General features: G+C 39.4%; 2 protein-coding genes across 2 annotated transcripts; one reads left to right on the plus strand and one right to left on the minus strand.

Moving 5' to 3' along the window:
- Nucleotides 1-194: 194 nt before the first annotated feature.
- Nucleotides 195-2,533, minus strand: rps21 (ribosomal protein S21). The gene is made up of 6 exons (XM_084099651.1): nucleotides 2,474-2,533; nucleotides 2,067-2,151; nucleotides 1,781-1,844; nucleotides 1,282-1,353; nucleotides 1,111-1,166; nucleotides 195-256 (listed from the first exon to the last, which is right to left on the minus strand). Exons 2-6 carry the CDS (start codon nucleotides 2,114-2,116, stop codon nucleotides 247-249), a joined length of 252 nt encoding a protein of 83 aa, XP_083955777.1. The 5' UTR covers nucleotides 2,117-2,151; nucleotides 2,474-2,533; the 3' UTR covers nucleotides 195-246.
- A 1,670-nt stretch (nucleotides 2,534-4,203) lies between these two features.
- On the plus strand, nucleotides 4,204-6,797 carry LOC311073753 (uncharacterized protein). The gene is made up of 2 exons (XM_084099696.1): nucleotides 4,204-4,302; nucleotides 4,593-6,797. Exon 2 carries the CDS (start codon nucleotides 4,758-4,760, stop codon nucleotides 6,012-6,014), a length of 1,257 nt encoding a protein of 418 aa, XP_083955822.1. The 5' UTR covers nucleotides 4,204-4,302; nucleotides 4,593-4,757; the 3' UTR covers nucleotides 6,015-6,797.
- The last annotated feature ends 5,614 nt before the right edge of the window (nucleotides 6,798-12,411 follow it).

The raw sequence follows: 12,411 nt of genomic DNA on the forward strand, positions 1-12,411 counted from the left end.
GTATCCCGTCATAATAAAATACAGAACAGATAGTCTCACACCACCACAATTGGTTTCCTTTACCCATGGTTAATTAAATTCCCTTTTAATTTAATCATAATGCTCCTCAAATAGTTAATTTTAATTAGTCGCATGGAGCCTAAAAGTCATTAATAACTCTAATGCACTCACATTATTAAAAACAAACACAGGAGTCCAATTTTATTTTTTATTTTACAAAGAAACTTCCAGATCCCATCCTTAAAGTTAGATGTTCCTGTAAAGAGAGAACGCAATCATTAGAATCATAATCAGCATCCGGCTGTCTGATTTAAACAGATCAGCAATTAAACCACATTACAATCAAAAGGCTTTTTAAAGTATTTTGCATTATTATAAAAAAACTAAAAAAAACTCTTAAAAGCTGTTTCAATACAAACAGTTTCACATAAGCACATATTTGCTTTGGCAAGACTTATCTTCGGAACACAAATGAATGAAATCAGAGATTTGTGTCCCTCCATAGAACTCAACAACTAGTTTGACAGTTTAACAAGTTCATAAAGAGTTTATTCTTGTTACACAGCATGTTTGAGCTTCCACAAGAGGTTTGTTCTTGCAGGTTGTGTTATGTTCACTGATCAATGTTTATTTGTGAATAAAAGCATACATTTAATCTGCTCATCATATAAAGTGATCAAGTCTCTTCAGAAAATTTGGACTAAACTGCTCAATGATTAGTTTTATGATCACTTTATGAACTTTTTGAAGCCTCAAAGTGTCAGTGGCGTAGCCGTCTATGGAGGGCATCATAGAAATCTCTCCGATTTCATTGAGAAGAACTTCGTGTTTCGAAGATGAACTAAAGTCTTACGGGTTAGGAACATGAGGGCGAGTAGATGACAATTTTCATTTTTGGGTGAAATAAACCTATAATGTTCTCACTGAAGTTCACTGAAAAATGATTGCTAGGAAAAATTTCTTACTATGAAAAACATTTTTTTTCTCTCCACACAATCACAATGGAGCAACACTTTAAACACTAGTTGTTTTATAGAGTATTTACGAGCCGACAGGAAATTCAGAGGAAAAAACTACAGCAGCATTAGTCGTCCACTGACAGGAGCTTACTTTGCCACAATGCTGTCGTTCTTTGCAAGCCTCAGGAGGGAGTCATCAGCTTCACCCTGTAGATGACAACGCAAACCTCTTGAGACCACGACAGATGTGACACCATACATTTATATGAACACTTTCCAAATTTCATGGTAAAATGGGATATAAGTGTGATTGAACAAGTACCATTCTACGGATGGCGCCACAGATGGCATACGTCTTGAACTGGCCATTGAACCTGCCTGTTGCCCTGTCCACCTGTAACAGATCGAGAGGCTCATTAAAAATCACAACTCTGACGTTTCGTTGGTGCGATTATAATCGACTAATAGCTATTGGCATCTAACGGAAGTGTCACAATATACAACAGTTTTGTTGAAAAATACACATTTTCCATTTTCAGAGTTAATCTTGTCTAAAGATCATATAGCAAGTGAAGTGAACAAACAATTAAATGGCATTTTACTTTCTATGCATTTACATCAGTTTCAATATATACCAACAGTTTTGCCAATGAAAAAAAGCAATGTTTGTTTTTAGCAAAATCTGAAGTAAATAATGCAAAATAAGTGTTCATATTTTGTGTACACTTGCTGTAATTAAATTGCATTTTGCTTGTATAGCCTACTATCAAATTGCATTCATAAATGTATGTCTACAAAGACCAGATTTCAAATGGTCAAACCTCAGCAATGTTGAGTTGGATAGAGGCATGGTCCTTGGCACCGATGATTCTGTTGCTAGCAGAGCTGGGAATAATAATTTTAAAAAAAATTAATATTGGCAAATTTAATAAGATTTGGGCACTCACCGTATTTATAACCAGTATTCAACTGTTCTAATGTGACTATATCAAAAGGTAAAACTGAACTCTAGCACACAACAAAAGACAGCTAGTGACAATTCACATTAGTATTAATATAGGTATTTGATCGAAGGTTGAACCTTTCACAAACTTCATGTGAACTCACCATTTACGGGGGACGTACAGGTCCACGAATTCACCAGCATCGTTCTGCATCTTGACTTTACTTGATGACTGTCAATCAGCTCAGTCTGCATCAAACAAAGGAATCAATCAATCAAACAACATTATTTACAAGTTGGAGGCGGATTTGATTCTTATATTTTTAAGCACGTATTTCAATCGCAGACAGTGAACTGAAGGGTCTGGAGAGCGGCCGCGATGAACGCTGCTCTCCACATGTGTAGCGACTCAGCCCCGAGTTATTCACGATAAAACGCGCAGAAAACGCGAATATCTGATACACCTCGTGTAGAACAGTTCCGTGCATAGATGGTATAAGAAAAACGTTGTAAATGTTGTCTTAAAACAGTAAAAAATATAACAGTAAGCTAGAGCTCATGGTGTTCTTACCGAATTTCACAAATGGCCGACGCGGAAAGGAAGGAGAAAGGGTCAGGAAGTGACGTAACAGGAAAGACAGGATAAGAGTGCATGCTCTTTATTTAACAGAAGAAATATTATTCACAATAAGTTTGTGATACCAAACAAAGTCAAAGAAATCCACCTTAAAATCCTTCATAATTTTTACCCCTGCAAGTTATTTTTATCTAAATTTATGGATATTCACCCATTCACCCATATGCTCTTTTTTGTGGATCTGAAAATGAATCAGTGATTCATTTGCGTTCATTTGTTTTTTAAATGTCCCTTTACAGTACCATTTTGGAATGAGATTTCAATGTTGATCTTTACATCCTTTAATAACCTTACTGACATCACTGAAGAAAGGGTCCTGTTTTTGTCATGTAACACGGGTTCTGTTCCTTTAAATAATGCTATTAAAATCCTGTGCTTGCTTGGAAAAGGTCATATTCATAAGTGTAAAGTTACAGCTTCAAACCCAAATTTTATTGCATTTTGCTCTGAATTAAAAAGTTTTGCTGAATCCCTCTGTAAATTAAATCAAAACAAAAAAGCAGTTAAAACATACCAGATTTTAAATAAGGTTTTGAATCACCTGTAAATTGAGATATAATCTTTAGATGAGCTTTCCTACCCCAAGTCAAAAAGTTTTTTTTTTTTTTTTTTTTTTTGTCTATGTATTATTATTATTTAATCTTTGATATAATTGTTATTGTATTTTATTATTATTTTATTTGTTGTTTTATCTGGATTTTTTTTTTTTTTTTTTTTTATTCTGTTATTCTAAATCCCTCGTAACATATTGTTTGTTCTTAATCATTGCTAAAGGCTAGGAATATAATACTATGTTTTCAAATGCCAAATGTTACTGGCAAAATGTTAATTAAAAAAAACAAAAAAAAAACAAACAGAAGAAATATTTATTCTCATCAGTGCCGAAATGGGAAACTTTACAAACAAACCTTTGTAAAAGGAAAAGTCCGAATTGTGAAAGAAAAAGTCGCAATTTCATTTTTTTATTCCTTGGCGGAAACGAGCTTCCACATCTTTCAGACTATAGTATTTTCATCTATTTTTAAAGACATCACAAAACAAAAAGCTTATAAAATAACAATACAAATTGTGAAGCTTTTAAAATTCATGTAACTGCCATATTTTTTTACATATAGGCTTTATGTTCATTTTTTTTATTTTACTTGTTGTCAGTCTCTGTTTTACATACTCTGAACTGTACTACAATCCCTTATATTTGTCTTGTATTGTACTTGTCTGTAATTGAACTAAATAAATAAAATCAATCCCCTTGTGCATTGAGTCAGAAATCTCCACTTAAGTAGCACACTTTTTTTTTTTTTCTTCAGCTCTAACATGTCAACAAAATAAAACAAGAATTTTGAACCTAGCTGTATCCAATTTTCTGATTATCATTTACATATTTAACATAACATTAGAAAAAACTTGTTGTACAAAACCCTTTTCTTAATGTGTTGTGATTAATGAGGAAAATATGGTGATACCTATTAGTTAAATTTTATTCTTCGGAAACTAGGCTATATAAAATTCAATGTCCAGACAACACCTGAATTCTGATATTATTCTGATAATATAAAAATGTGTCTGTTCTGAAGGAACTGAGCCAGTAGAGGGCGATACTGACTGTTATATATCTGTCACCCCACTTCCTTTAAATATCTGTCACCTCACTTCCTCTTTGAGCACATGGACATGGTGGAAGCTATTTGAATGGTGGTTTAGGCCTAAGGGCAATGATGGCCTTGACTGGGTTTTGATACGTGGACTGTGTGCGTGCATCAAGTGTAAGTTGATAGTTTGTATTTTATATATATTTATATTGTTATGTATGATGATCATGGATCATGTGTACAGATTGTTTGGTGGGTACCTTTCTATCTTAACCATGAATAATATTGTTTGTTGTATGTGAATGTTGATGTAGTACATTGTTTGCAATTGGTCACTTGAAGATTTAGATCTGTTGTTTAACTCTTTTAAACCTGGTGAAACCTGCTTGTTATATGCATCAATGTGTTAATGTTTGATGTTTGTCATACTTGTAACTGATGGTAGTGTTGTTATTCTTTTATAGTAACCACACACCTTGATCCACATGTTGAGCCATCAAATAAAGAAACTAAAAGGAGTTTTGTGCATTCTCATCGATGCCCCATAGTGATTATTATTTTACCAGTTCTTAACAAACTTCAAAACAATGGTCCTTCGAACCGGAGCTGGATAATTGCTGTGGATCAAGATGGCACATGCAGCAAGGGGTAGTGATCACCGACCAGCTGATGTTCGTCCAAAGCGGCTAATTCGCCCACCTGCATGGATGAGTCAATATGAGGTGGAACTACCATCAGCAGCAAATCGGCAACTTGTTCCTGATGAGAGAATTTACCAAAGATCAATGCAGAGAGCCAAGGAGAAGGGATCTTTCTCTCATTTCTCAACATTAACTAACTGGAGCACAGTGGATGAAGACCCCCCTGTCGAACAGACACCTATTCATAAGAGTTCACCACAGATTACCTCACAGTATTCTCAGTCTATGGCAGATTCCTTTCATCGGATGCAAGAGGATAATAAAAGACTGCGACGGACTGTATCAGAGCTACAAAGGCAGCTGGACCAAGATGGGGTGTTGCCAACACCAAATTCCGCGGAAACATTATCTTTTGAACGTAGTTCACAACCTAGGGAGGTATCAGAAGAGAATTCTCCTCTACCAGTATATCAGCCAGCAGCCGTCGGAGAAGAATGGCCATTGCCACCCCCTCCGATAACAGTTGATAATAGATTGTTGCGTCCTTCTAAAGAAATGGAGCTTGGTATGATGGAAGAGCTTAGAGACCGCATTTGCAGACTTGAAATGCAGAGGTTACCAGTCCCATCTACTCCAAGTTATCAGGATCCAGACTCTGATTATTGTAATTTACCTTACATGGCACAAAGTTGTCGACCAGTAAGACAAGATGCTAGGCCTCCACCAGTGCCTCCACACAGATACTACAGTTTTTCTAATAACCAAGCTGGTGTACAAGAGATAACATATCGGGGACCCAAGCCGTCCATCCCTGATTTTACATCTGATGATCCAAGAGAGTTTGCTAGACTTAGGATATCATTGGAGAATATCCTTCCACAAGATGCCACAGAGCAATTTAAGTACCAGATTTTACTGGATCATTTGAAGTTTGAAGAGGCACTTTTGATAGCTGATTCTTATTGTAATTCTCATCACCCTTACTCAGATACAATGGCTTCACTTATTCAACATTATGGTCAGCCCCATCAGCTTGCTCTGCGTCGGATTGCTGGATTAATGGATGGACCTGTTGTCCAGAATGGTGATCCTACTGGATTCCGCAAATTCGCATTGAGAGTACGAGCATTGGTCGGGATGTTAGAGCAACTGGGTGATGAAGGTCATGTCGAACTTTATTGTGGGTCACATGTAGCTAGGTTAGCAAACAAGCTACCATATGACTTTCGAGCTAACTTTAGATGATATCTCTACCCTTTGAAGAGAGGAGTACCATCCCTTCTAGATTTTGCTGACTGGCTCGAATATGAATTGCAGATACAAGAGGAAGTGTTTGAGTGTTCACATGAGCCCTGGAAAGGAGGTACCAAGCAAAGAGAGCGTCAGAGTTTTAATAGGAAGAGTAAGTCAACGACTGTGCTTCTTGGTTCGACCTACAACACTTCTGAGCAGAAATCAATGCCTCAACCACAAGGGAAGTCGAAAACTTATTGTTCCTACTGTTGCAACAATATGCATTTCTTGGATCAATGTGTCAACTTCATTAAGCTTACTGCGGAGCAGAAGAGGGATTGGATAAAGTCCAATAACCGCTGTTGGAAATGCAAATTTCGACACCAAGCTGCCCAGTGTTGTCTGAGAATTACCTGTGACATCTGCAAAGGTAAACATGTTCAAGCATTGCATGAAGTAAATGTTAAGCCTGCAGAGAGCTTAACTACAGCAACTTGTGGTCTAGTAAGCTCTACTCCAACTGACATTCTTTACCTTGATCGGAGAGCTGGATGTAGTCAAGTTTTGTTGAAAATCAGTAAAGTGCTCTTACGTAATGGTAATCACACGCTGGAAACCTATGCTATATTGGATGATGGTTCAGAGAGAACGATTGTCCTTCAAGAAGCAGCAGAGAAGTTAAAGTTACAAGGTGATCCTGAAAGCATCACACTGAGAACCGTGAGACAGGATCTGCGAGTGTTGCAGGGCTCTGCGGTGACTATCTGTCTGTCTCCCATTAACCAGCCAAATAAAGTCTACACAATCAAGAAAGCATTTACTGCAACTCAGTTAGGTTTGGCTGAACATACTTACCCAATAACCAGACTTCAGCGGCAGTATAACCATCTTAGGAGATTGTCCTTACCTCATTTTTACCAATGTCAGACCACTCATACTGATTGGGTCAGATAATCCACACTTGATAACTCCTGTACAGCCAGTGAGACTAGGACCGCCTGGAGGTCCTGCAGCAGTCAGAACGAAACTTGGATGGACGCTACAGGGTCCAGTCAAAGGTCTCCTACATGCTGGTAATGCAACTTCTTGTTTTTTCACTTCAAATGTTTCTTCATCATCTGAAATCTACCATCAAGTAGAAAAGTTGTGGCAATTGGATGCATTGCCATACAGAAGTGAAAAACTTGTTACCAGATCTAAGCGAGATCAAGAGGCCATGGATCACTTGCAAGCTAGAACAGTCAGAGTGGACGTGGATGGAATCCTGAGATATGCTACTGAGATATGCTACTCCTTTACTACGTGTAAAGAACATGCCCAATCTGTCAGCACCCCCTGAAGCAGTTCTGGCTAACCTTCGTAATACTGAGAAGTATCTCATCAAAGATTCAGAACGTGCTGCTGCTTATAATGCAGAGATTGCCAAACTTGAGCATGCAGGATATGCCACTAAAGTTACCAGAGAAAAGGAATGCCCCAAAGAATCCTGGTTTATCCCTCATCATATGGTAACACATAATGGAAAGAACAGAATTGTGTACAATTGTTCATTTTCATATCAGGGACACAATTTGAATGAGCTACTCTTACCAGGACCAAACCTAGGTTCATCCCTTTTGGGTATTCTGCTGCGTTTTAGAGAGCATTCTTTCGCTGTAAGTAGCGATATAAAAGGGATGTTTCACCAGGTGAGGTTGTTAGCAGAAGATAAGCCAATCTTGAGATTCTTGTGGCGTGATCTTCTGAGGGAAACCCAACCCAGTGTATATGAGTGGCAAGTACTTCCCTTTGGCACAACTTGTTCACCATGTTGTGCTACTTATGCACTGCAGCAGCATGTCATTTAACAAGGTCATTCGGAAGATGTATGCAAAGCTGTCCAGCAGCACTTCTATGTTGACAATTGGTTGCAGAGCTTTCCTTCAATTGAGATAGCCCGAGCTCTTGTGGACAAAATGAGGAAGCTGCTTGCTGAAGGAGGTTTTGAGTTAAGACAGTGGGCTAGTAATGCTGCAGGTATCCTTCATCATCTGCCGAAGGAAATATTATCTCAGAGTGGTGAACACTGGCTTAATCAGAGTGATATGGATCCTCAAGAACCAGCTTTAGGGCTTCGGTGGCTGTGTCAATCAGATACTTTGATGTACAAGTCTTACACACCAAAATCATCCCCCATCACTATGAGAAATATTTACAGAATGATCGCCAGTTTATATGACCCTCTTGGATACATCACTCCCTTTTCTACAAGGGCAAAAATAATTGTGCAGCAGTTGTGGAACAAAAAGCGAGAATGGGATGACCCTCTACTCCCTGGTGACCTCTTAGAGGCTTGGAAGATATGGAAAAGGGAGCTCCAACACTTGAATGAGATCCGACTTCCCCGGTGTTACGTGAGTGCTGAAATGGACCAAACTGATTGTGTGCAAGAAATTCACATATTTTGTGATGCTTCAGAACATGCCTATGGATGTGTGGGATATTTGCGAACAGAAGATCCACTAAAACGGGTAGAGGTAGCATTCTTAACTGCACGCTCACGAGTTGCACCAAAAAAGCAGATATCAATGCCAAGATTGGAATTATGTGCAGCATTGACAGGAGCCCAACTTGCCCACCTGTTAAAGAAAGAGCTTACTATCAAGAAATCTGGAGTTCATTTATGGACAGACTCTACAACGGTGTTGACTTGGATTCAGTCTGATTCATGTAATTTCAAGGTATTTGTTGGAACCCGAATTGCTGAAATTCAAGAACTGACTGACTCCCAAGATTGGCATTATGTAGATTCATTGAATAATCCAGCAGATGATGTTACAAGAGGACGGACCCTACAGGATCTTAGGGAAGACAGTAGGTGGTTCAAAGGTCCCCCTTGTATTTGTCGCCAGAATACTGGCCAAGAAATCCTTCAGCTTTGATAAATGATGACACCGAAGAACTGCGCAAACCAATCACTTGTCTGAATCTAACTGCAGTCTCATGCTATTCAATTCCAGATCTAGTTTATGCTACCGCAAAATCCCTTCATGGGGCAGCCTCAATAGAGAATCAAAGTCCTTCTGCTGAGGAGTATCAGCAGGCGGAATTAATGATTTTAAGATCTGCACAAGGAGACAGTTTCCCTGAAGAGATTCAAAGGAGACAGTTTCCCTGAAGAGATTCAAAGTCTTAGCAATGGAAAATCTCTTTCATCATCAAGTCGTTTGGTAACATTAGCCCCAGAATTTGATACAGTAATGCAAGTAATTCGAGTGGGAGGCCGACTGCGTAATTGGAATCAGTTGGAAGCAGAGGCAGTTCATCCAATAGTTTTGGATTCAAAACATCCAGTTACCAAGCTGCTTATTCAACAGTATGACAGTAACTTAAAACATCCTGGTGCAGAACGTTTGTTTGCAGAGTTGAGGAGGAAATACTGGATTCTCAGAGGAGGCTGTGAGAGGCTCAGAGGCTGTGAGAAAAGAACAAAGTAGTTGTGCAGAGTGTCAAAAATGGAGAGCTCAACCAATATCTCCACGAATGGCAGATTTACCTCCAGCACATTTACATCAACCACCCTTCTCTACAGGGATGGATTGTTTTGGGCCACTTATTGTCAAATTGGGCAGAAGAAACGAGAAAAGATGGGGAATACTGTTTAAGTGTCTAACCACAAGAGCTGTACATATTGAAGTTCTGACCAGCCTTGACATTGATTCTTTCTTGATGTCTTTAAGACGTTTTATCTCCCGAAGGGGAAAGCCTGCCGAATTGTTCTCTGATCAAGGAACAAATTTTAAAGGGGGAGAACGAGAACTTAAAAATGCATTCAATGCGCTGCACACAGACCTGAAAGACAAATTAGCTGAGTACCAGATCAAATTTTTCTTTAATCCACCTCATGCACCACATTATGGAGGCTCTTGGGAGAGGGAGATTCGGTCTATTAAAACTGCTCTAAATGTTACCTTGAATTCACAGACCGTAACACACAAAGTTTTGACCACCGTCCTAGTTGAGATTGAGGGGATTCTAAATTCGAAACCTTTGGGTTATGTGTCCACTGACGTGGCCGATCTTGATCCTGTCACCCCAAATCTTCTTCTGATGGGGCGGCGAGACCCTTCACTTCCGCAGGTCATGTATCATGAGTGTGAACTACTCAGTCGACGAAGATGGAGGTCCTGTCAAATCCTTGCTGATAGGTTTTGGTCACAGTTCATAAGAAATTACCTACCCAGTTTACAAACCAGGGCAAAATGGCAAACCGACACTGATGCTCTCCAGTTAAACGCCGTTGTCCTAGTGGTGGACCACCAGTTGCCTAGAGCACTTTGGCCTGTAGGTCATATAATTAAGTTGATTCATGGTAAAGATGGAAGAATACGCACGGCAGAAGCAGTAACGTGCGGTGAAATCTTGTCATGGGTAGGCTGTGACCTATCAATGTGGCATATATTCATTCAGTTAATGTAGCAACCCAAGTTCATATCAGGCATCATCACATCGCTGCCTGCATACAGCAAAGTCAGTCATGTGAGGCTAATGCACAATCAAATCTAATAATCAAATTAATGGACACATCTATCTTATGACTTATACAACAAAACATGTTTTTTGCGGGACACAGTAAGAGGGAGGCGGCGCGGTGTCAGCGAACCGACAAGCAGCCTAGTCACTATAGAGTGCCTAAGTCCCGCCCCTCCGCTTCCGGTTCATGGGACCTTATTTCGGAAAAAATATGTATGGAAGTCAATGGCGAGAGACAACTTATCTTTTGATTCCGTCTGAACTGTGCCCTGAATTACACATATGATGTTTGTCAATTTAAAAGGTAATTATGAAAGTCAAGAAAGTCGCAGTTTGTCATAAAACAGAAGAGTAACGTTTAGTTTTATGTGAAAATCGCTCAATGAACTACATCTCTCGTCTCCCATTATGTACGTCACAAGATCCGTTGCTCGTATGTATGTATTCTGGCTCAAAACACTCAGGCATGACGGCGTTACGTTACGATTATAATGTAAGACTATAGAAAAAATGTCAGACGTTAGCTTCAGTAAAGTTAGCTTCATTCATTGAGAGAAAAGGTATGACGTCACATGTGCGCCTTTTGGGTTTGTAGTCTTTGTAATTACGTATTTTCACAGTCTTATACCTCAGCAGTTTTACATCAAGCTGCGACTTTCTTGACTTTAAAATGCATCTTTTAAATTGACAAACATCATATGTGTAAATCAGGGCACAATTCAAACGAGATCAAAATATTTGTTGTCTCTCGCCATTGACTACCATACAATATTTTTCCGAACTAAGGTCCCATGGTGGTCGACCGGAAGGGGAGGGACTTAGGCTCTCTATTGTGTAATTTGTATTAATGCCATGGTTCAACAAATAATGTAAAGGTTAAATAATAATTCACTTAGACTTTATAAGAAGCAATTGCGACTTTATTTCACACAATTCTGACTTTATATCTTGCAATTCTGACTTTATAACATGCAATTGCGACTTTATTTCACGCAATTCTGACTTTATAACACGCAATTGCGACTTTATTTCACGCAATTCTGAGAAATAATGACAGAATTGCGAGATGTAAACTCGCAATTGTGAGATAAAAAGTCGCAATTATCTTTTAAAATGTTTTATTCTGTGGCGGAAACAAGCTTCCATACCTCCTGGCCTCTTCCTCCCATCCATCCTCCCTGACGCATAGCTACCGGGCCGGCCCAGCTATCGGATTCGGTAGGCGCCGGCGGTGCCGCGGTAGTTACCTGAGAAAACGTTTTGGAAAAGACGGGCTATGGACCCAACCAACTCTATAGGAGAGGAGGGGAGAACTCCCTCACATGGTACAACCTATGCAGAGGCTGCGCGCTGCGGTGTCAGAATGCGGAACGTGTGTAGCCTAATGTAACTAACGTGACAAATGTGGAAAAAAAAATCCTCGACCGGCCCAAAAGTGAAGCGGCCCACCGGGAATTCTCCCGATTACCCACCCCGGGCCTGTTGACAGCCAACGCTAGGCGCCGCTAGATCGGGAAGCGCGGATTGAGTGAGAGTGAGTGGATCACGTGACATGAAGCAAGCTCGGTCTCTGCCTCAATGTTGATAATTCAAGACAGCATGAGAACTGACTGCGCATGCGCAAACCTACGTAAACTACGTTCTATGGACCAAAGAGGCACTGCTAACCTCTGCCTCAATGGCCATGGCCTTGAATTTCCTGCATGCAACAATGGTTTTAGGAGCAAACAATGGCAAAATGAGTATATTATATGTGTATTCCTGAGAATTTTGGTTACAAAAATTAATATTTGGAATAAAATAAATCATAATGTGGTGAATTAATAAAGTTCTTGGAATTAATAAATGTAATGTCAACATTTCCTTTGGTGAGGCACTGCCTACCCTGCCTACCCTG

This window comes from Abramis brama, assembly GCF_963993115.1.
Source record: "Abramis brama genome assembly, chromosome: 22".
Taxonomy (NCBI): domain Eukaryota; kingdom Metazoa; phylum Chordata; class Actinopteri; order Cypriniformes; family Leuciscidae; genus Abramis; species Abramis brama.